Source organism: Carettochelys insculpta, chromosome 1, assembly GCF_033958435.1.
Source record: "Carettochelys insculpta isolate YL-2023 chromosome 1, ASM3395843v1, whole genome shotgun sequence".
Taxonomy (NCBI): Eukaryota; Metazoa; Chordata; order Testudines; family Carettochelyidae; genus Carettochelys; species Carettochelys insculpta.
In genome coordinates this window covers 120,418,706-120,442,827 of record NC_134137.1, presented here as the reverse complement: position 1 = coordinate 120,442,827, position 24,122 = coordinate 120,418,706, and the positions used below count along the sequence as shown (strand labels likewise).

The 24,122-nt window shown below is 45.1% G+C and overlaps 1 protein-coding gene across 2 annotated transcripts in view; it reads right to left on the bottom strand.

Annotated features, from left to right (window-relative positions):
• Positions 1–951: 951 nt before the first annotated feature.
• Positions 952–24,122, bottom strand: part of LAMP1 (lysosomal associated membrane protein 1) — a 36,022-nt gene continuing 12,851 nt past the window's right edge. Inside the window, exons 1-9 of one of the 2 annotated variants that reach the window (XM_074990764.1) lie at positions 15,560–15,578; positions 14,773–14,891; positions 9,615–9,831; positions 9,319–9,477; positions 6,396–6,598; positions 4,234–4,356; positions 3,041–3,110; positions 2,694–2,864; positions 952–1,928 (exon numbers count right to left, since the gene is read on the bottom strand). In XM_074990764.1, coding sequence (XP_074846865.1) covers positions 1,789–1,928; positions 2,694–2,864; positions 3,041–3,110; positions 4,234–4,356; positions 6,396–6,598; positions 9,319–9,477; positions 9,615–9,831; positions 14,773–14,880 — 1,191 coding nt within the window. In that variant the 5' untranslated portion in view covers positions 14,881–14,891; positions 15,560–15,578 and the 3' untranslated portion in view covers positions 952–1,788. Of the gene's footprint in view, positions 1,929–2,693; positions 2,865–3,040; positions 3,111–4,233; positions 4,357–6,395; positions 6,599–9,318; positions 9,478–9,614; positions 9,832–14,772; positions 14,892–15,559; positions 15,579–24,122 lie in introns of those variants that run through there. The other variant, XM_074990756.1, reaches the window with a different exon arrangement.

Here is a 24,122-nt window from a genome sequence, read left to right as displayed (position 1 = left end):
CTAGTGCTACCAGATTTGCCTTTCAGCTTTTTTTTCACTCAGTAGCCCAACAGTATCTGACTATTTATAAAATAGAAGTTAGGAGTTGGACCAAACTCACCCTTGAACTAGGGAAGAATGAACAGCTTCCAGTCTGGTTTTTCAAAAACCCACCTGGGGAGAGGTGTATGTTGCAAGGCTTCAGCTTGTGCCAACTCCCTTAGCTCCTGAGGCAGGCATCAGAGGGATGGGCCTGCATAAATTACAGGGTTTAAAATGCCCCTCAGGGTTGGAGAAGAAATGGAAAGTTTTTAGGTCAGCACTGACACCAGCTCTGGGCTGCTTGAGCCAAGTAGTGGATTTGCCACCCATTCCAAACCAACTAAGGATAAAATAAGATGGATGCATCACCTCAAAATATTTCTGGCCATCTTCCTGCCAAAGAAAAATGTACAAAGTCCCCAGACTCCCTCCAGTGCTATATTATTCCTTTAAATAGCAATTCAGTTCTTTGAACATGACTTAGAATACAGATCCCACAGCATCTGTCAGAGTAGGAAGGTACATGCTAGTGTAAACCTAATGGGTGCAGGGAGATTCACGATTTATGGGTATGTGTACACTGCAGGCAAAAGTGCAACTACTGTATGAACAGCTACTATTCTTCTAGTTGCACTAACCAGAAGCAGCATATCAGTCAAGAGTAGCAGGCTTTTGGTGCTCTTTCACCATGGTAGTGTTTTGGTACACTGTGCTGAAGCCTATACCATAACATCTTCAGTACTGCTTTTAAGTGCATTATTAGAGCAAAGCTTGGCTAGCATGCCAGTCCCTCATGTAATCTCTCTGATTAAGATGTACACCTACTCACTTTACAATAGTCAAGAGACAGTGGTACATGCAGGTTTGTAGTTTGATCAGAAATATTTTTAAATCAAGGTGAAAGTTACAGAAAGGTAGTGGCAGACAATATACAGAAAAAAAAAAGTGTCTTTATTAGCATTGTTATAGGCAATGCATACATAAGAACTGATCCTTAGTGTACAACCCCACCCAAGTTTAAAGCAAGAGAGTCCGCATATTAAACTGATCTGACATATCTGCAAGAACAGTATTGCCCTGGAACATCTACCAGAAGAGACAAATTCACTTTACAAAATAAAAAGTAAACACCCATTTTGTATTTTAAAAAGTGCCAGCCCTTAAGCTGTCAGAGCATCCAAAGTATCGAATAAGGAACTGCCCAAATGTAAATGAGTTCCTATGAGAATGGACTGTTGCCCCTGTTTCATGCCCTACAGATGCTAGGCATGCGTGTTTAAAGCTTAGTAAAACACCTGGGGCATTCTTAGATTGAGTGGTCAGTCATGGTTTACTTTAACTGCATTACCAGGAGAATTACTAACCTGATCACAGTAGTACCAAAAGTAAAAGCTTCCCTTTGTTAGACTTGAATCTGAAGTGAAGTAGAGTGAGTGAATGCATGAACTAACTATCCACGAGCCTGGAATATTTCTAGTTGACATTAAATTCAGGCCAATTCAAAAAAGCACTCTTAAAACTTCAGCTTGTTTAAGTGGGTAAATATTAAACCAGTTAGCAAAATTAAACAAATTTGAGAAGTTATTCCTTTGTGCATAGTTAACTGCAGCAAGATGGAGGAGCCACATTTAATAAAGCCAATTCAACAAGAAGCATTTTGCAAGACTCTGCTCCCTTATAATAAAGAAACCTTAGTTGTAGGGGAAATGTATCCACTTCTTGCAACTGCTTTTTAATTGATTACTGGATTCATTTAAGTGCAAGTCACTAGATTGTTTGATATCCAGCATGACTTCTCTTTCTGCCAATCAAATAAGCAATCAAGACAATCAGGACAAGTCCAGCAAGAGCTCCACCAACTATTATAGGGATCACCATGTTTTCTTCATCCAGTTGACATTCTTCCACTGCAGAAATGGAAAAAAAATAGTAAGTACTGGCCAACTACTGGAAGTATATCAAAGACTCAGGTTTTTCCATGTTGGAAGATTCTACTGCTGGAATACATATAAATGCTAAACTTGAGCTAGGTAGCTTTTAAACTTCTGACCTAGCAGCTACCATGGAAAAAGCTCCCTTACCCAGAGCTACTGTAAGTCAGCTTGCTTTAAGATCATTTAGTGAAGAATGCTTGAACAGTTTGTGTAGCCTTCTGATACAGTATTTACTATGTACCTCAGTCCCACAGAGCTTATATCAGAGGCCACAGTAAATGCTTTCAAGCAGCCTCTCTTCCTAGCTGCCTAAACACCTTAGTTAAGGCCAACTCTTGTGAGTGTAGCCACAGGGATCACAACCAGCTGGGCACTCAGCTTCTCAAGATTTCTCCTCTTTTGTTACAAACAAGTGAACAGTAGTGTGAAAATTTAACTACAGAGCCTCAAATATTTCTGTACACATGTACCTTTTATGTGCGCTATTTCAAGAAAAGTTGGTATTTACACAATGCACTAGACTTAATTCAGACAGACATTCATCTGTTTTGGTGTTCTAATCATGCTGTGAGTATGGACTGACTGAACTGGCCACTAATTCTGAAGACGCGGGGGGGGCGGGGGGAAGAGAATCAGATCTGCTTAAATCAGTAGACTAGACAAGTTCATTGACCTCTAATGAAAATTTGCAAGGTGCTTTAAAACAAAAGCACATACAGATGTAAGTAGGTTTCTTACCTGCTCCAAATTTGTTTCCATCAATTTTGAAAACCTGGACCTGAACATCGAATAGATTGACAAAGACATGGTCTGTGACCCAAAGTTTCTCCTCTGCATTGCACTTATAGGAATTCCCCACTGTAGCTCTGAGTGCATTTAGGCTGTTGTTAATAGCTTGAAACTTTGGTTCTGTGCAACAAAAGGCAGAGTAAGTAACAAAATAGGTGAGAGATGAGATCAAAAAAAGCTAAGAATTTAAGTAGTTAATACAGAAAACACTTCCCACCTCCCCCATCCATCAGTATTAGTGTGCCTAGATCTAGGCTTCCTTAATATTCAGTCAATGACTAATAAAAAATCCTTACCTTTAGCTTCAGAAGGCAAAGTTGTGTTCAGAATGACACCTTGCAGGAAAAACTTGTCTGTACTTGTATTCTTTTAAAAAAAATATATATATATTATTGTACCCATATCACATTTTAAAATAACTGGAGTGCAACTTAGTTTTACAATTGAATAGTTTAATGGATCCTCAGAGGTGTTGAAGCCAATAAAAAAGCAAAAGCAAAAAAAAAACAAAACCAAACGTACATCCCATTCTAGAAGGGGATGTACCACCAACTCCAGTTTTAGATAAGAAACCCAGGAAGAGGGGACTCCAACTCAGAGAAGAAAATGCCAGGTCAAGTGCTGGTGGTCAGGCTGAAAATGCCCCAGTACTTCTTTAAAAAACAGCTATGAGCTAGCATTTGAAAATGGTAAACATGACAGATCCTCTCACACCATTGTGTGCAAGGCACAATCTCCTACTGACCTAGGGTCAAGGGATTTATATAATCCTGATATGGTCACAGCATAAGTGCTTCCTGGAGGGCCTTCGAGAACCAGAAGTGGTATCAGTGGTGGCAAGCCTGCAGCCCAAGGGTCACATATGGCCCACTGGGGTTCTAGGTATAGCACATGAGTCAGTTTACTGTTGTCTAATTCTGCTAGTTTCCATCTGCATGTATTAATACCGGTAGGGGGATAAAAAGAGTGAAAATACAGAAGGAAGGACATGGGATGGGAGGTACATGCTGACTGCATCAACTGAGAGCCATACGCTCCCTCTGTGTATGTGCCATTGAAGCACAGTACTCAACAAAATTGCTGCAGGACAGAGTGAAACAGCAGGTATGCTGGTCATGAAGTATAAACAGAATTACTGAGAGAACTTTAATCCAATTCCTTCAGCATCTTTTCACATAATTAGATGAACCACCAACTTACAGCAGTCTACCCCCCTAAAGGTATTTTCAAGTATCAGAGGTTCCAACTGCCTCACCTAGGGACAACTGCATAAAAGAGGGTTTCTATCTAGCTTGTGAAGCAGTTTATTCCGCACCATTTCTTCTACTTAAAGATTCCTTTCCTTCCTTGTGTGTTATATATTCTGTAGTGGTACCACTTAACTTTTTTTGGAACAACAGCTCATGAATATGGATTTGTTCAGAACAGTTTAGTCACATCTAAAAAGCATACCAGAGCTGTTCAAGAAACTACATTTAAATACCCTTACCAACAGAAAATGGAACATGAGGCTAGTTTTCTCAAAAGTCAGGTTTAGAAAGGCAGAAGAATTGTCACAGTTCCCAGAGAAAGTTGTATTAACAGGATCAAAATTCAGCACATCCAATCCAATCTGTAGATGAGAGAAAAGTGTTAGTTACTACATTTCTTACAGCAAGTTAACATTGCCACTGTTGTCAGCTAATTTCATGCATCTGAGTAGAAAACAAGTAGAAAAATGGCATGTGTACACCCCCTTGCACGTACAAGTGTTATGTGGGCACAGGTTCTTTATGCTTAATCATTCAAACCTTGCTATACTCTCCATAAGGCCCAGACCCCTGGTTTACAATCAAAATATTTTCTAGGCAAAATATGGCTAAGGAACTAGTACTGCATTGAAGAGCATGAGCATTAGCCATCAGCACCAATGCATTATGGTTAAATTAAGGCAAAAATATGCACACTACTTCCACATGAGAGAACACCAACAAAGGCCACAAGGAATTATCTGGGAGATAACGGATTCATGTAAAGGCAAACAGTTTGAAAGGCTTTATTGCACAACAGTAAGGAGCTTTGCATTTCAGATGATCCCGTCTGCAGATCACTATGGGTGAAAAGTTTAGGCCAGGTGAATGCAGTCAGAAGCTCTCCGACTGGAAAAAGTTTTCTTTTTCAAAGCAATGTAGCAAAATTAAATACTTAAGTCTTGACTGATGTATGGCCAAATAGCCAACATAGGGGTAAGAGGAAACATACTGTCTCAGCAATACTTAGAACTCCTGAGAAGTAAGTGATTTCTCAGCAAGCATGCTAGAACACACTTGCCTTTGGTGTCCAATTTTGAGAGTAGTTTAAGTGAGATGTAAATTAGGGGCTAGACACAACACGTCAGACTTCTGGAAGTGGCATAGTATGGAGAAACAGAACCACGGCTAGAGGAGAGAAGCCAACCATTTCAGGAGGGCTAGAAAAATGGTTTACCAGATTCCATACAGGGGACCTGTAACTTGCAGGTAAGCTGGTGAAGTGCATTTCCCATCAATGCAAATCACTAGGGGTCAAGCAAGTCACCCACAACATTAAAACACCCCAAACCAATTTTGGAGGCCTTACCTTCTGAACCTCACATTACTGAAGTATACTGATACTTCAGAACTTCCTTTTCTACTCCAGTGTGCAATTATCCAACATACTCAGCCAATTCAAGGTCTCCTACTCAAATGCCCTTAAATCTGACACCCTAAAATACTCACCACCTTTATTTTGATAGTCAGATTTTCCTTGAATGTAATCCTCCCCTTTGGACTAGCAGCACAAAAATCAGTAAAGGTGGGGGGAGGGGGAGAGAGCCATGCAACCAAAATCCTCTAAGAATGGGAACTTCTGGTAATGGGGTTTGCCGGGAAAAAGACAAAGTTTATCAGACCAGGACTGCCAAGGATGGCAAAGTGCCCCTCCTGCAGATCTGCACACTGCATAGGAAAGTACAGACTTGAACTGAAAGCTGATGAGCTCAGCATTTACCAGGGGGTGGGCGGGCAGGAGAGGGAGCCAAGGGGAGGCAGAAAGTGAAAAGGAGTGGTGGGGGTGGGGGGGAAGAGAATCATAGGAAAGACTAGTGAGTTTGTCTATAAGCCAATTCCACCCCCTCAAAAGTTATGAGTTGACCTTTCACACACAGTTTTAGCTTATGGAAATTAGACAAAAAAACCTCAAACTAATATAACAAAGGATTGTCAAATATCTGCACAGGATTTTTGAAGTTTGTTCACAGTTAAATGCTTCATTTTCAAAACTGATCTGCACGTCTAAGTAGTAAGGCATTAAAATTTGTTTGAAGTGGCATCTTCATTGTCCAGATTCTCCATTTGATGTTTTGAAGTGTTTCTATGGCTTGAGTACATTTCAGTTGTAAAGTCCTGGTATATAATGGAGACATACAAAAGTCTAATCCAGGATAGCACCCTGTGCATCAGAGCACAATACTATTTATGGCAAGTTTACATAAATATTCACTGTATCCAGGTAAAATGTTAAACAATTCAATTGCAAGACCCTAACAGAGTACTGTTAACATTCAGTTCAGTCTATGAAGCATAGGGAAGCAATATTTTCATTAGCTCTCCATGTGAAAAGCTTTTGATTTCACCATCAAACCAGCTATACCTTTCCATCTTTTCTTGAATATGTGATATTAAGCTGCAGCCCCATATAAGCAAGTACACAGGTCCCATTTGTACCAGTCACATTATATTTCCCAGTTGTTGGCTTCTGTGGCGGTGATGTTGGTGCCTGGCTTGTTGTAGGTGCCTGGCTGGTAGTAGTGACTGCAGTAGTGGAATGCACCAGATCTGCTTTGCACACAGTTTCTGGAAAGAAGTAGAAAGTGCTAAACATCAAGTACAACTACACAGAATTATAAAGAAGTTGTCGACACAACAGAAAAAGATTTTAAGACTAAAATTTACTTTGGTGGTAGTGGGAGAAAGGATCAACATTCCTTTTTTCCACCAAGGAGTTTTATTCTTAAGACATGAACTTCTGTACAACAACAGGTGACCCTAATCTAGGTACCCCTGTGTTACAAAGGAGGACATGGCTTTGCACTCTGCTGCCCCCTCCTCCATCCCAGCTGCGAGGGCGGGGGGGGGGGGGGGGGAGGGAGGGAGAGGGAGAGGGAGGACATCAGCGCAGAGATGCCCTTCCCCAGTGCTCCCATAGTAGTGGGGGGTGCTTCCACATGTGGCCCCAGGACAGGGGTGCCAGCAAGCACCCCACCCCATACCCTGCTGCACCCTCCCTAGTCCAGCAAGATCTTTAATCCAATATACCATTTTCCATTGTTACTGAATTTAAAAAGGTGCAAGTGTTCCACCTGTTAGTCACCGACATGTCAGTCTAGCTTATTTGTGATATTCACTACAGAACCGGGTGTGGTTTTTTGTTTTTTTTTTAAACTTTTGCACCAGGCATTGCGAGTTTCTAAAACCCATTCGATTATTGAGATGCCACCTGCCCACTCTTTGGCAGTGTCTAGATTGCCAAGAATTGCTGGCAGAAGATAATACTTTGTGCAGTATGCACATCTGCCACCAGGTCGGTCAGGAGAGTCTTTCCCAACATTGGGCCCACACACACGAGGCCAAATGTCAGGAAAACCCTCTCTGCAGAAACTCCCTTCTTCCTCGTGGAACGGGGATTACTGGGATGTCTGCAGAAGGCTCCCGGAGTGGCAGACTTCTGTCAGGAGACTGCCGGGCTCCTGGCAAAAGCCTACAATCTAGACCATGGCTTCCCAAACTGGGGGGGGGGGGGGCGTGAGGCAACCCAGCCCCACCCCCCCAGTCTTTTCTCCCACCCCAAGAAAGAGCTGGTCCTTGCTTTTGGCTCTCAGCCCCTCCCATTTCACATGGGCAACCCAGTACAGCCACTATAAAAAGCAGCAACGAAAGGTCCTGTGGCACCTTATAGACTAACAAAAGTTCTCACGAAAGCTCATGCACAGAACTTTTGTTAGTCTATAAGGTGCCACAGGACCCTTTGTTGCTGTTACCGATCCAGACTAACACGGCTACCCCTCTGATACTTGAGACCATGCAAGGCACTATAAGAAGCAGGCAGCAGGTGAAGACCCACATGGAGCTAGCTGCCTTCTGCAAAGGTGAGTGAGTGGGTGGGTGGGGGAGGGGAAATGAGGAAGAGGATGGGGCTAGATGAGGGGCTGGCAGTGCCTGGCTTTGGGGGAAGGGAGGGGCTCAGGCAGGCAGCTGACCCATGGTTAAAGAAGGGCAGGGCAGCATGAAGGTTTCTCAAAAAGGGGGGGCATGATGCCAAAAAGTTTGGGAACCACTGATCTAGACCATGGGTGTCCAACTTTTTGGCTTGCCTGGGCTGCATTGAGTGAAGAGGAATCGTCTTGGGCTGCATATAAAATATAATATAGTTAATGTATTTAAATCACATAATAATGTTAAAAGTTTACGATCTTGTAGGGCCGCATTACTAGCTGTCCAGGGCTGCATGTGGCCCGCGGGTTGGACACACCTGATCTAGACAAAGCTTCTGGTTTTAGCAAAGCTGCAGTTCTTGGTGAAATAAAGCTCTCCATCCACTAGTCTGGCATTTTACTTATCTTCACCAAATCAAGAACATTTAGACTAATCCCTGGTTTGTCTTGGGGCAGCTTGCTCCCCCTGCCAGCATACTGACACATGTGTGTCCCCGTAGAAGAAAGGATCCCATTTAGAAATGGGAATAGAGTTCCAAACAAAGTGTGGAGGTCCTACTGTCACTGATTTAAACGCAGATGGTTCCCCATGATATTTAAGCACCTCATTAGAGCAAAGGTGCTTAAAATTGTCTGGTCACCAGAGGCCAGTGTTGAATACAAGGTTGGATCCTTCAGTATTATCTCAGGCCAAAGCAAATACTGCACAGGTAAACTTCCTGCATATGTCCCACCAGCAGGAAGAGTGAGGTCTCCTTTGTGCAGCCGCAGCTCCCCCCACTTCCCATCTGAAGGGAGAGCCTGAACTAAATAAATCCCAAGGCACTACTGGGAGGGGACTGGCACAGTAAAGATTGGAACTCTAACTGGTGACTACATGAATGGAATTACACACTGCTGACAGCGGCTACAGGTGTATGTGAGCCTGTGACACACACACAGTTTACACTTGTAATTTGACAACGATGGGCTTCACTCAGCACCCTTTCAGAAATCCCCATTGAACAAACAGGGCTTTGGCAGCACACTACCCCCTCACTGCACAGTACATTCCCCACACAACAGCTCTGTCTGATACCAGAAACTAACTAACTTTCTCTCCTCCTCCTGCCTGCCCAGTTGCCTGTCAGCATTTGCCTGTCATGAGGCAGGTACCTATCCAGGAGAAATTGAACTGAGGCCACAAGTTCACTGTAAAATGTCAGATGGTGGCTTTCCTGTCTGGCCTCTATTGGCAGTGAACAGACACCATCTCGAGGTGGAAGAACATTTCTGATTAGTCACACAGGTCTCCATAAACCTACAAACAAGGTAGGTTTGCTGGTTTCCAATGTATTTTCTGAATAGTCCAGAGATACTTACCGTTGACACTTAAGGTATTATTCACAGGGTGTGCTTGAAGCGTAACATTGCTAAACGTTATGGTCACATTCAACATGTTCATCTGGTTGTCACTAAAACACCTGTATCTTGTGTCCATATTTGCCACAATATCAGTTTTATGTGATGTTTCCTTTGTTCCTATAAACAGAAAATGTACAGTTGTGCAAAGATTAAGACTGCTCCAGAAAGCACTGCACACAGGGAAAAATGCAGTGAAATTCCACATGTATAAAAATTAGTGTGCATGGAACAGGAAGTCAAAACGTGTATTTTACCTCCAGTTGAGTTGGGAAATAAAGCTGCATCAGACAAGTTGTAAAGGAACGTTAGCGCTGCAACTCTGTACTGCTTTGAGTCACTTGTGAAATTCATTTTTAACACATGTCCCACTCCAAATCCAATGGCCAGTACAAGATCCCCTGCGTTCGTTGCACCACAAGTGCTCTGGTTTGCCAGTACAGACGCATTTTGTGGAAGTTTGAAGCGTGCCACCTAAGGGGGTAAAACCAAGAGCCTTCTAAATGGGATTAGTAAACGCTTTATCTATTGTTACTTTTCAAATACCTGATGCAGTTACTCCAGCAGTCACAGCCAAACTCCATTACCACAGGGTGAACTTTTTCAACCTTCAAGTATTTAACCCTCAGCAGATACTTCTGTAGTTGAGATTTAAATTTTTTCAGTTGACTAGCATTTTGCTCCATTACAGTTTGCACTAGCAACACACACGTGGATTGTCTCCCCCTCCTCAAACACCATGTGTCGGATTGTACCCAAATTCCTGAACTGAGGAAGTTGAGGTACAGGAACTCCAAGCTTGGAGAACTTAAGCTTTGTTCTCTGGTGTCTTACTACATCTGGGTAACAAAGACAAGGTTAAGCAGTGCAGCCTGCAAAAGTCTTGTCTAGGATTCTATGTTGCTTTTGAAAAGGAACAGAAGCTAGCAACAAGTCTTAGTTCTGCACTGAAGGCAAAAGTGAAAGTTAAGCTATACTAAAGGTTCTCAACCTTTTTTTGATATCAGGACTGGCTTGTTTTTCTTCTTAAGCCACGTCCAAGAAAACTCCGGGATGGGTGCCAAGCCACAAACCAATCACTGAGAAACAGATCCTTCATAAGGGCTAGTGAGCTTGGGTGAAGAAAACAAACCCCTTTGAATGTCAGCACATGCAATCTTAACCCAGATGCCATTTTTAGAGAGTTCCAAATATTTGGATCCTCCACTGCCGGTTCCTCATACATGCTGTAGAAGGCAATCTTGCTCAACCAGAGCTTGGCATTGGGAAGTATTGCTGACTAAAGTCATAAAATTCAAGAGATTATAGATTGACAAAGAAACTAACTGTTCATATAAGCAGACATGTGGTTCCATCCTCTCTGCTAATTTATTTCCCGTAGAATATAGTGAAACTTGTGCAAGAATGGGGGGGATCTTATAACAGGAAGTCATTTCCAGTTTTATTTTCATAGCCTCTTCCACTTCTCCCACATCCTGTAGTCACATTCATGTCAACTGAGCAGTTTCTTCTTCCTATTCAACATATCTTGATTTTTTTGGGGGTGGGGGGGGGGGGGTGTCTCATTTTGCATTCCTCTTCTCAGCACATGCACCTTATCTACTCTCAGCTTTTAACTCCTTCCAGGCTGATTAAATGAAACCCAACAAGTGGTTGGTTTTTTTTAAGTTAGCACTTAGGCCAGGGCCAAGACGCCTGTGTACCCTGGCGTCAGGCCAAACCACCACAGACGCCCTACTAAATCAGCATAAGGGTTCCCTTTTAGTTTTCAGTGCAGAAATGGACAGTAATCCCCAGTTCTTCATCCTCAGAAGGTGCAATTGATTCAACTGAATGGTTATGAAAGATTTTTAGCACAGTTTCTAGCCTTTGGATATGCAGTGAATTTAGGTAGATATCCAGGAAGGCAGGCAGAGGACAGCAGACAAATATTACCCATTACAAACCCCTATAGCTTGCAACAGTACCAAGGACAACAATTTTAACTGCAGTGGATTTAAATTAACTTGTTTAAAAACCAAGTCAGTTTTAAAAATACACACAAGTGAGATCAGCAGAATTGAAACATGGAGATCTGCTTCCCTACCGACTACACTTATACAGCCAGTAAGGAGGAGGTGCAAATGAATCCCAGTCCTTAAGGCTATGTCTACACTAGGAGCATCTGTCTACAGAAACTACTGACACAAGAGATGTTCCAACAAAAGTGTCAACAGATCCCGTCTACGCATAAAAGCGGATAGATCTTTTCACCTGCTGTCAACAAAAAGGCCCCCGTGGAGTGTCCGTACAGCATTTTTGTCAACAGTTCCTGTCAATAAAACTGTGTAGATGCTCTGCAAGTTTTGTCAACAAAACCCTTTAGTGTAGGCATAGCCTAACTGATTTGCAGTGGTAACCTACATCAAGATCTAAAAATCAATAGTTCTAGTGACTATTGCTATGGAGATTTAGAGAATAGTAATAAAAAAATCTTGAGTAGTTCACAATCTGAATTTTTACATTTCACCTTTTCTGGAATGATCATTGCAGCACTTTAGGAACAACTATTTTGCTAGCGTAAAATCTGGATCAAGTGAAACAAAGCACAAAGTAATGGCAGTTAATTTGGAGACAAGTTAGCTAAGAAAGCAAGTGACATTTCAAAGAAAGCACACTGGAAAGTATTTAGAATGCAGACAGCAGAGTTTGGACAACTACTCACTAAAGACAGGTGAAGACTTTTTCTATAAGTCATGCAAACACAGCTTTTGTGGCAGTAGAGACAGCTAGCAGCTCAGCTGAGGTAATCATATATTCAATGGCTGAACGTTCCAGGTTTCAGAATAGGGAAGCAAAGTCTTACAGATGTACAAGTCTGCAGGTGCCTCTTAGGAGCTCTTCATTTCAACTAAAGCAGAGAGTCACTTGCAAGTGTTCTACTGAAACTGGTATAATGCAAATGATACTGTTTTAGATGTTGATTTATCTATGGCTTTGACATTAGTTTCCTCCATAAAATGCTTTGAGAGGCCCCTGGATATAAGGGTAAGTATCACCCCATTTTACAGATGCAAACATTAAGACACAGAGGCAAAAAATTTGAAGGTTACAGCAGAACAGAGCCAACAGACTTGATGTCTGAACTCCACATCCAGTGCCCTAACTAGTTTTGGCACCTGAGATACAAGAGGGATGATCTTGAGCCCAGAAAACTAGACACCTTTTAGTGTGTACTGAGCACCCTTACAGATTTCCAGGGATGCCTAACAAAAAGGATAATGCAGGGAAAACCTGGCCAGATGGAAACTTCGCTGCATCATGCTATTGCCAGAGGAAGACCACCTCATTAGAAGCAGTGGACAATTTAAATACTCAAATGAGTACAGTAGATCCCTGAGTTATGCCAGGGTTGCGCTCTTTATGCGCCATCGCATAACTCAAATTTCACGCAAGTCGGGGGGGGGGGGGGGGCAGGAACCAGGCTGCAGCCTAGTTCCCAGCTCCTCTGGGCTTGCCAGAGCCAGGAAAGTGACCAGTGCAACAGTCCACAAGCAACTGAGCCATAAAAAACTAAAGAGGCAAACCTAGCAGGCTTCAGCAACTGTCCCAATACACTGGAGCTACTCACAAAAGGAAAGACACAGTAAGTGTCCAGTTACACAACTGGCAGACAGACAAAAAACTCTCCTTAAGCAGTTCACGGGGTCCACCATTTTTAATGGCATAAAAGCACATGAAGTGCACACGCAAAGCAGGGAGAGCCACACGCACTCTGCTGAGCAGACAGCCACAAAGCCTGCAGGATTCAAGAGACTTGCCGTGATGAGGTCAGGCAAACCGAGAGTTGCTGTTCTTGATGTAGTGCAGCAGTCGTTAAACTTTTCACGTTGCTCCCCTCCCTCGCCCCTGCAGAGCCAGAGCAGGCACGCTCTCCCTGTCCCCAGTGGAGGCTGAGCTGGGCCCTCTGCATCCCCCACGTGTTCCTCCATGCCCCCTAGTGGGCATGCCCCACAGCTTGGGGACGACTGGTCTAGTGTATTATCTGAAGTATTAAATTAGGGGCGAGGAACCTTTTTTGGGTCAAGGGCCACACAAGCGTGAAAAATAAGTTACAGGTCGCACAAAACAAAAAGCAAGAAATCCAAAAAAGTAACTAAGAGATCCCCACCTGACCGATTTGGCTACCAAAAATGAGAAGCAGACAAAAAAACTGCACTCCCCTGGCATGCCAGCACCATTCGCTATGTGTGGAGGAGGGGTCTGAGGGAACAGAGGTTCAGGCCTCCCCCCAGGGCTGAATTAACTCTTCAGGGGGCCCAGGACCACTAGATTCTTGGGACCCTCTAGGCTCTGGGGTGGGGGTCTGGCAGGAAGGTAAGGTGCAGGAACAGGCTGGGGTGCTCCAGACTGAAGGGAGGGTGCAGGTTCAGGGGTCTCCCTTTTGGTCCCCAGTTGAGGAGCCAGCATTGGTGCCCCAGCCACCAGGGTGGGGCAGGGGCACCACGTGGCTTGAACACCAGCGCCTGGTTCCCTAGTGGAGCCAGGAGCCTTAAGTTTCACAGTCCAGATCCAGGCAAGCCCTGGGCCAGGCTGCAGGTTCTCCATGCCTGTATAAAAATTCCCCCCTCAGCAGCAGCAAAAGGTACCAATAGCAGAGCAAGCCATTGCGCCTCTAGCCACACTGCACTGTGATTTTTTTTTTTAAATACATGAAATCTGCAAGCAGTCTTTAAATAGGCAGCTACAGTGAGATCAGGAGATGAACCCATTTGCCAGCAGGGATAGCAGTCTAGGACAAACACCACTAGCCTGAAACATCACTTACAGAGAGGCATGTTAGGAAACACCACAGAAAAAACCCTCATACCACAGAGATCAATTCAATATCACAAGATCCTATGTTAACATGCATCATACCTACTTCATTACTCTGGTGGTACTATGTGTATGTTGCGAAATATTCATCAATGCACTTGTCTTGCACTTGACTGCAAAAAAAGGACAGCTCTGCATCTTCCAGGAGTCCCACTGACAGTGCATTTTTGTCAATGAGTTTGCCTGTGCAAAGCCAGTTTCAGGATCAAGGCTTCAGACTACATAAATAACTGTAACAAATCAAACTCGTACTAGTTTTCCCTGCAGCAATCACTACAGCCTTAAAGAAAGCAACTTCCAGCATTGATAATAGGACCCAAATCTGTGCAGCAAGTAGCAGTCTTAAGTACTGCTAGCTTGTGCTAACGTTTAATCAGGAAATAAAGTCTCCAAGCCATCGATTCAGAAGCAAGGACGAATGAAAAAGTTGGAAGAGCGCTGTTTGTGCAAGCAGCTTTTCTGGCTTACTGTTTGTTTTAGCTTCTAAAAGACCCCACCTACAGGAACGCACTTCCTGTTTAAAAAGCAAACTAGAAGTAAACCAAGTTCTGCTCCTACCTGTGGATGGATCTTGGTGGGGTATTCCACTGAAAAGGCCGCTGACAGATTAGCTATTATGCACACTTTACCACTGTGGTCTTTCACTTCGAATGCTGAAGAGGACATCTGTAAAAACACTGTAAAGAGTGGCAAGTCATTAGTTTCAAACAAAAAGGTTACTTGAAGAAACATAAGCTATGTCTACGTTAATTACTGCCTCTGTCAGCAAAACTCAAGTTGCTTCGGGGCTGGACCATTCACTCCCATGACATTCTTACACAGACATGAACACTTGTGTTTACAGAGCTGCATTAGTGGTAGAGCTGCTCTCCTGAACCCAGCTTCTACAGCTCAGGGAGGTCTCCCACAAGCAGAGAGAATCTTCACCACACAGCATGTGTCACGCCAGCACTGTACACAGAGATATACCCACGCAGTGCTAACTTTAGAGCCTAAGAGAAGAGCTGACACATACTACTCTCCCATTGGTGCAAGAAAAGCTTGAGATAGAAGTCATGCAGTGACAAAACTGTTTTCACCACAGACTGATTGTACCTCATCTGTATCTGCAGAGAAAATACTGCACACACTGTGGAGGTCTGCATATTTTGCGTGTTAAATAACACTACCAAAATAAATTGGCATGATTACCCAATTTCAAAATACCCGTCAGCAACCACGTCTAACAATCCAACAAAAAGACTCCAGTAGAAGCAGAGAGTCGATGAAGCTCCTGTTTCTCTGCCCTCAGCCCCCTGCAAAGTTGAGGGGGGGGGGGGGGGGATGAGCTACCCACACTCCTTACCTACTAGCCACGCTGACAACCCCAGACACTAATCTCTTTTCCCAGAGCCCAGAGGCAGGGCCCAGCTCCGTTCAGACACCCACGTCCTCTATTCCACCAGAGCTCACACATCAGGTCTTCCTCAGCCCAGACAGCCACACCCTCCAGTCTCTAGAGGGAGAAACAGCCCGACAGTGTGTCGTTAGTTTGTACGGAGCTTCCTGCACACTGCTTTCTTCCTCGAGAGCATATGAGGAAATGCAGCTACTTCCTTCCTCTCCCCCACCCAGAAAAAAAATTGTTGTTTGTGAGCTGTGGGCTCTACTGGGTCCAGTGGCTCTTACTGGCAGTAGGCTGCAGAGCTGCTGATTTCTGTAGTAGAAAAGAGAAAGTTCCATGGACACGGTATCAACTTCCGTGCAAATTCTGCACGCACACACGGCAACACAGAATTCCCCTGAGAAGAGAACGTTGCAGGTGTTACTCCCTAACATTGCAGATACCCTAACACAGGAACAGAAGCAACTTTTAACACCGAGGCCAAATGACACATTAACTAGTCAGCTGCTGGCTGAAGTAGAAAGTTATTGAGCGCTCCAATGAATGCTGTGAAACAGCTTCAGCTTACATTTGCTGAGGATTCAGTACTATACTTAATTATGCTTCAGGTTCCTATCTGTAGGAGCAGGGACAGTGAGGTTAGCACACACTGGGAAGTATCAAAACAAAAAGCGGTCAAGTAGCACTTTAAAGACTAGCAAAATAGTTTATTAGGTGAGCTTTCGTGGGACAGACCCACTTCTTCAGGCCATAGCCAGACCAGAACAGACTCAGTATTTAAGGCACAGAGAACCACAAACAGTAAGCAAGAAGGACAAATCAGAAAAAGATAATCAAGGTGAAGCAAATCAGAGTGGGGGGGGGGGGGGGGGAGGTCAAGAATTAGATTGAGCCAAGTATGCAGACAAGCCCCTGTAGTGACTCAAAGTTCCCATCACGATTTAAACCATGTGTTAATGTGCCGAATTTGAACATAAAAGCCAGCTCAGATGTTTCTCTTTCCAGAACGGTGCGATAATTCCTTTTCAGTAACACACATGCCTTTAGGTCATTGACAGAATGCCCCATTCCATTAAAATGTTGACTAACTGGTTTGTGGATCTGGAGTGTTCTGATGCCTGTTTTGTGCCCATTGACCCTTTGTCTAAGGGAGTTAGAAGTCTGTCCAATGTACAAAGCATCTGGGCATTGTTGGCACATGATGGCATATATGATGTTAGAGGAGCATGAGAAAGTGCCCGTGATTCTGTGAGTAACCTGGTTAGGTCCAGTGATGGTATTTCCAGAGAAGATATGTGGACAAAGCTGGCAGCGGGCTTTGTTGCAGGGAAAGGTTCCACGACTGGTGTTCCTGGGGTATAGACTGTGGCTGTTAATGAGGATCCTCATGAGGTTGGGATTCTCTTACTGTTGCTGGGATGCTCAGGGTTTTGTTCAGCAGATGGACACGTGGCCTGAATACTGATCTGAACCAGGCTTGCATTGGCCTCATACAGCGATGTGCATGAGGTATGAAGGAAATTGCTGTCGCTTTGTGGCTGAAAGATGTAGACGTTGCCTAGCAGTTATGCTGGGGCTGACCTGTGGTGTGAGGACAAGGTCTTGTACTGACTGTAGCCTGTGTTGGGGCAAAGAGACTGTGGCTGTCTGGCAATCCAAGAGTACCCCTATGAACTCAACTGTGTGAGATGGTGTAAGGGTACACTGACAGGTTTCTGCATAGGCCCAGTTTGGTGAACAAGGTTTCGGTCAAAGTTGTTGCCTGTTGGTTTTGAGAGAAAGAGTGCCCCCCCCGCCCCGCCCCTTGGACAGTTGCCTAGGTAAGGAAAGATGGTTACTCCCTTTGTTCTTTGCTGTGCAGCAACCACTGCTAGAATCTTTGGAAAAAACCCTTGATGTCACTGACAGACCAAAGGGTAAGTTCCAACCTGAATTGGAAGTGTTATTTCACAATCACAAATCTGAGGAATCATCTGCTTGAGGGTGAATGGCGATGTGGAAATAAGCATCTTTCAGGTTGACAGTGGACAGCCAATCCCCCTTCTGTAGGGCAGGGTTGATAAGGGCCAGGGTTAGGATCTTGAATCTTTGACAAAGTACAGACTGGTTCAGTTTCCCTGATGTGTAGTATGGGTCTCCAACTTCTTGTTTTCTTCTGTGAGAGGAAGTAGAAACCCCTTCCTCCATGCTCGATGCATACTTCTATGGCTTCCAGCTGTAGAAGATGTTATGCTTCTTGCAAGAGAATGGGCTTGAGAGAGGTCCCTGAAGAGGGACAAGGATGGCAGTTGGGGGTGGGTTTGGAGATGAATGGGATAATGCACCTGGTGTGTACAATCTCCAAGACCTACTTGTCAGTGGTGATGGCTTGGCATGCAGGATGGAATGCTGCTAGCCTTGAGCCCAAGATGGTGTGCAACATGGGCTGGAACAAGAGAAGTGGAAGGGGTGGGACCGTCCATCTCTTGGCTAAAACTTCAAAATGACTAGGGGACTAAAACCTGCTGGGTCAGAGATTGCTCCATAGTTTGTCTCCTCCTTGGCTGTTTCCAGTCTCATTTATTATCATCAGTCTGTTACAGAAAGGTGTTGGCTTGTACCTGTAACTGAACTGTCTCGTAGTAACTGTTTGGATGCCCAGCGTTTGGAAGGTGACCCTTGAGTCTGAGGGAGTGAAGTGTTACATTCACATTGTCTGCAAAGAGCCAAGACATTTCGAAGGGGAGGCCCTCAGTGGTGGTTTGGGCGTCTCTGGGAAGCTCAGAGCTAGAGCCCAGACACCTGCCTATGCCAGGGTTCAAGCAGTGATGTCTGCTACATCAAGGGCTGACTTCAAGAAGCATTTCAATGAGAGCGCCTTCTCCCATGAGGGCTTTATGTCGATCTCGTTTGCTGTCTGCTATGTGAATGACAGTATGAATATGTTCAAAAACGAGGTGCATCTATTTTGCAAGTAGTGCCACATAGTAAAAGTAGCAAACCGGTGGGGTAGACATCAGAACTTGAGATTCACTCATGGGGATAAAGAATGGAAAATGCTTAACTACATGGGGGGCGGGGGGGAAATCCTACTCATCAGCTGGCCTGCAATTTTGTATTGGTAACTATCAGCGAGTTCAAAGATGGGTGGGAGAAGAGGAACTCCGCACCTTTAGGGGCCACACAATATTTTCAGTCTAGCCTCTGATGTGTGCAGAATCGAGGCTGGGGTGTTCTACAGAAGTCTAGCTAGGTCCAAGAGAGCTTCGTTGATCAGCATTACCATCCTATTTTCTGTGGATGAATGCAAGAGATGTTTGTCAGTCTGTGTTGTCTATCCGCAGTAGAGAGAAATATCTTCAGCTTGTCTGAAAGCCTCCTAAAAAGGTCTTGAAATAACCTGGGATCGTCACTGGGAAGGAAGGTGGATGGTGGATAGATGGAGTCTGAAGGAGGAAGGAGAGAATAACGGTGGTAATGAAGATTGCGACTATTCATCTCTGTTTGTGTACTCAGTCTCTGAGCTGTCCAGAAATTGCATGCTTGGGGGAGGGGTGAAGTTGAGGTCTACTCAGCAGCAGAAGCTGAGGTAACAGCTGGGGAAGGGGCTGCTGATGGAAGCCTGCCCATGGATCCCAGTATGACCAAGTGGGTGGCATGAGCAGTGGCACCCACTGCTGCAGCTGTAGTGGTTCAGGTGTAGAAGCTTTGTTTGCTGTCCTTGGAGGTCAAATATCCTCATACAAGTCAGAAAATCTGGCTGAGATGAAGGCTGGAGTTGCCGAGTGAGAGAATTTACAGTTTGGCAAAGAGTATTGATGCCAAATAATGGGGTGCCTGGTACCGAGGCAACTGAAAATTCCCCAGCTGTGGTATACTGGGGCATGCATGGGTGTGGGGACATGTGTACCAGAGCCCCCTATGTTGCTGGAGCAGCATTTAGCTCTTCAGTGCGCTTCCCCCGTGCCACCTTTTCAGCGGGAGTGGGAGTGCTAGCAGATGACTGTGCAAGCATGCTGTGTGTAGAAGCCAACACCAGCCACCTCTCTGCCAGCTCTCTCCTCAGTGCTGGACTGGTGGCTGTGTCAAGAAACCTACCTGCTTTATGAGTTAGGAGGGGTGCGCCCTCTCCTTGTGCTCCTGGCATGGCCCTTACAGAGTCAGGTTAGCTGCCCCCTTTGAAACAGTAAGGGCAGCAGCACAGTTGCTTTGAAGTTGTCGCTTTGTTTGTGGGCAGGCTCACCCTGATGAGGTATGTGACCTCTTCCTGGCTGCAGGGATTTCTCCTTATCTCTAGGGCTGGTAAGCATAGGAGCCCTGTCAGCAGCCTCAACCCCCTGTGGACTGTGCCCAAGGCAAGAATTAGTGTGAGAATCCACCGGTTTAAGCACTTGCTCCCTCTCCTAAATGCAGATCTGTTGCTTTCTAGCTTTTCTGGATCTCTTGGTTAGATCCTTGCAGAGTAGGCAGTCATTGGTGTCATGCTACTGTCCTAGACAGAAGACACAGGAAGAGTGGCCATCTGACACAGAGCTTGACAAACCACAGGAAAAGCACCTTTTGAAGCCGGAGAGCTGGACATGCCTAGATGAAACTGACAAGGCTCAGTTCCACCGGGAAGTGGAGCCATAGAAAGCAGCCAAAGTGGCTCTGACTTTTCTCTTGTTGCTCTTTTTCTGTAGAGGCATCTGGAACACAGAAGTAAGCTGTAGGGTTTTCTGTCATAGCCGAGTGCACAGGAGGGTATGTTCTGGCTGCAATTGAAGCCCATGGTGGTCAGAAAAGAACTGAGGAGGTGGCTGGCCATACCTGTGCCCTGCACGCGCGACCAATAGGCACAGCAGCGCTGTCGCACCTAAAAGGTGGACCAACCCCCAGGACCCTCGAAGAATGAGGGCTGTGAGACCAGCTGAAGACAGATTGCTCCCCTCCACAAGAAGGCACACAAAAAACCTGGAAACAAAATAACTGGGGGTGGTGGGAGCTTCTAAACCAGTGGTGGGCAGCCTGTAGCCCAATGGGGTTCCACCATGGAACCTCTATCTGCTCCCCACTCATGTTCCTCCTGAACACTGAAACCCCCACACTCCCTACTCCCCCCTCCCAGCGCTTTTGGAGCACCATCATCATGATTCACCCGCCTCCTCCTCCCAGGGTTTGAATGCTGCAAATCAGCCATTCATGGTGCTCCAAAAGTGCCAGGAGGCAGAAGGAGCTGGAAGTGAGAGGCACATAGGGAAGCAGGGCAGACAGGTTGCCCACCGAGACAAAGAAAGTTCACTCATGTGGCCCACACAAGCCTTGTCCCTAACAGGGGAGGGAGGGGACAAGAGCTGTGCATCTCTTTCACTGAAAAGGGGGGGGTGGGGACACCCACACCCACCTTTGAGATTTTTCTGCCTAAAGCTTTTACACAGAAAAGATGGGATTTACGTGGGGTTTTGGTCTCACCAGGGCTGTGCTCCTGGGTGCTGTTGAGATGGACTGACCCTAGCACTGAGCTGTCCAAGGCCAGATCTGAGGTGTTTGTTCCCCAGCAGAGTCACACACACACACACGTTATTTCCCCAACTCTGTGCCTTTGCTGTAGGAGACCAGAGCTTCTGGCTCAACAGGACAGGGCGGTAGGGAGCCACAGAAGGCAGGTAAGAAGGTTTAGTAGTATGATCAGCTCATTGGGCGACAGTCTCAAGGGGATTTGTGTGATCCAACCCATCACATACAATACTCTAGAAACTGACAATGCAGGTAGATAGTGTTATAATGCAAGTGATAAATAGGAAGAAGACTAAAGTTCAGCTGTGAATCTTTACCCCTAGACCAGTTCTCTACCTGAATAAAGAAGTGCAGCTTATCTTACAACCTGAAGCCTTGGTTTCTATGTGTATTGAATTTTAACTAAAGGAGTCTTTATTTCCTAGAATTGCCTTTGTGCGTCATGACCCCAAGTTAACATACAAGTAGAGCATTAGCATTTCAGTTCCCTGTTAAGTACAAATAAATCAAGTTGAGAAAGCCACCCGGCAATTCACATGGAGAAAGAGTATTAGCTGTTTAGCTTCTCATCGCTAACTATTTTTCACTTGATGTCCAAATGGGATGTGTCTCTTCTCTCCACCCTCACAGAAAGCTTCAAATATTACAACCTTTAGTAGATGTAACTAAACAACATAGGATTTACCCTTCTAACTTGGGTGCACTACATTCAGTATCCTGTCTGACAGACAGCAGGTTTTTTTTAAAGTGTTTTAGGGCTTAAAGACATGCATCAACATGTTTTCAGCTGTTAATGTATGCCAGTAGTATTTTAATCATGGTCTAAACTTCCTGGCCAAGGTCCAGACTCCAGATAATTGAAAAAAGAACAAACTAAAATTTCAAAAGCTAATGGCAGTATGGATTTGATTCACATGATCCACAGTCCACTTGTTGACTACACTGGTGTGTGCTGTTCCCAGAGAAACCTACTCATACTGTTGCCTGCAGGAGTTAATGATTTACTCTGCTTCCACAGTTGTTATAGCTGTTTCATGGCACTAGAGTCCTGCCCTGTACGCAGATCTCAAGCCAGCAGATTAGTTTTTGTTTATGTAACAGGGTTTGGTAACCTTAGATTCATGCTGTCTGTGCTGGTGATGTTTTCTCCCTAATCGTTGTAGGCCTTTGGGGAGGATGAAGAGGGCTAGCCACCAGAATCCACCTCAACTCAAATCTCACATTGTAATCTTATTCGTTACCCTATGAAAGTCCAGTTACTGGTGTCAAAGACCTGCTATGGAGAAGTCAGCATTTCAGGGTAGCATAGCATTCTGGCAATGTTTGGCTAGGACTTCACAACATTGCAGCATGCTATAACCAGCTTAACGTCTGCATGCTAAAGAAGGTACTGCACACACAATACTTGCAACATAATCTGTGCAAGTTGGTGCCCGTCTCATAGAAGATAACTGGCAGTGTATTATTTGGAGTATTTAAACATTTGAGCAGTGTCTACACTAGCCCCTTCTGGAAGGGGCATGGTAATGAGCGAGGTCAGAAGATGCTAGTGAGGTGCTGCCAACCATATGCAGTGCCTCATTAGCATAATGGTGGCCACGGTGATTTGAAAATGCTTCTTGTTAATCGTGTGCCACCCATGAAGACTGGGGAAGGCCTTTCAAAAGGCCCCCCCATCTCCATGGTCAGCATGTGATTTGAAGGCAGCACTTCCCAATCGCTGTGGCTGCCATTATGCTAATGAAGCACTACATATTCGTGGCAGCGCCTCATCTGCTGACCTCGCTCATTACCATGCCCCTTCCTGAAGGAAGAGGCTAGCGTAGACAAAGCTTTGGATTCTAGCATGCAAGAACGCTGCATGCCAATGTTATGGCTTACTCTTAGCGGGACGCTGACTGGCAGCAAGCGTAGGCCCCGGCCCAAATGTCTGTTCTGACAAGCACCGCCACCTGGTTATGACAGTGCTCCAAAGGAGTAAGGAATTCAGCTTCATCCTTGTCTAAGTAGCTTCTGTTCGTCTTATTGTACTTCCTGTTGTGGGTCAGAAATTGCAACCCACACAGTCATTTCAGTGGCTGACCAGGGCCCGCAGCCTTTGTTTTACAGCTGAGTTAACAGCTTCTTTGGCCGTGTCCATACTAAGAGCTAAAAATCTCTCAATGCTTGGTTTTATCCATTTGATTTTGAGCATCTTCACATTCCCACACGCTCCCCACAAAATAGACTTACTGCTGCCACATGCAAGTAGCTTAAATCGAATGCTGTACCAGTGTATTGTGGGAACCTATCCCATTAGTTCCCTGAACCCCGCAGCATTCTGGCCCCGCAAGTAGATGTGGGTATCTGATGACATCTTCCCACATTTCATCCCCTCTTTCCCCTGCCATGTTAAGTATGTTTAAGTAGACACAGGTGCCACATTGAAACACGAATAAATAATTGAAACAGTTAAGGCTTGGGGCAGCTAGAAGACCCCAAATAAAACCAGCCCCTTTGGCCTCTAGAAAAAGCCCTTATAAAAAATTTGGTCCGAGGGGGCAGCCACTCTAGTGGCAAAGTATTTTCTTCCATTGACTGAAAACTGACTGCCAAGGGAGACGTTCCCTGGGGAGCTAGAAGACCCCCGACTACAGCCAGCCCCCAAAAAGCATGACCCTCACCACGCACAAGCTGCCTGGCACCTTGTGCAGCACATTTTTTTTAACAGTTTGGGGATCAAGCCATGCGATGCAGCTAAGTGCAGGAACGTTCCATACTGCACAGTGCCTCCAGTGGGAGAGAAGAGAGGGTACGTAGGGGGCAGGACAACATGTAAAGTGGCTGAAAAGAAGGAGTTTCTTGCCCAAGCACAACCCCCACCCACAGCCTACCTGCCAAGCCATGCAGGCAAGGGTAAGTTCCAGAATGCCTGGTACCTCTTGGGGAGGGTATGTAAAAACAGCTGCAAAGAAGTTTCTCACCTTGTCACACAAGCACGACCCCCACCCACAGCCTACCTGATGCATGGTAAGGGGGGGCAGGGGCAGGCAGCTGGCACCAGGCAACG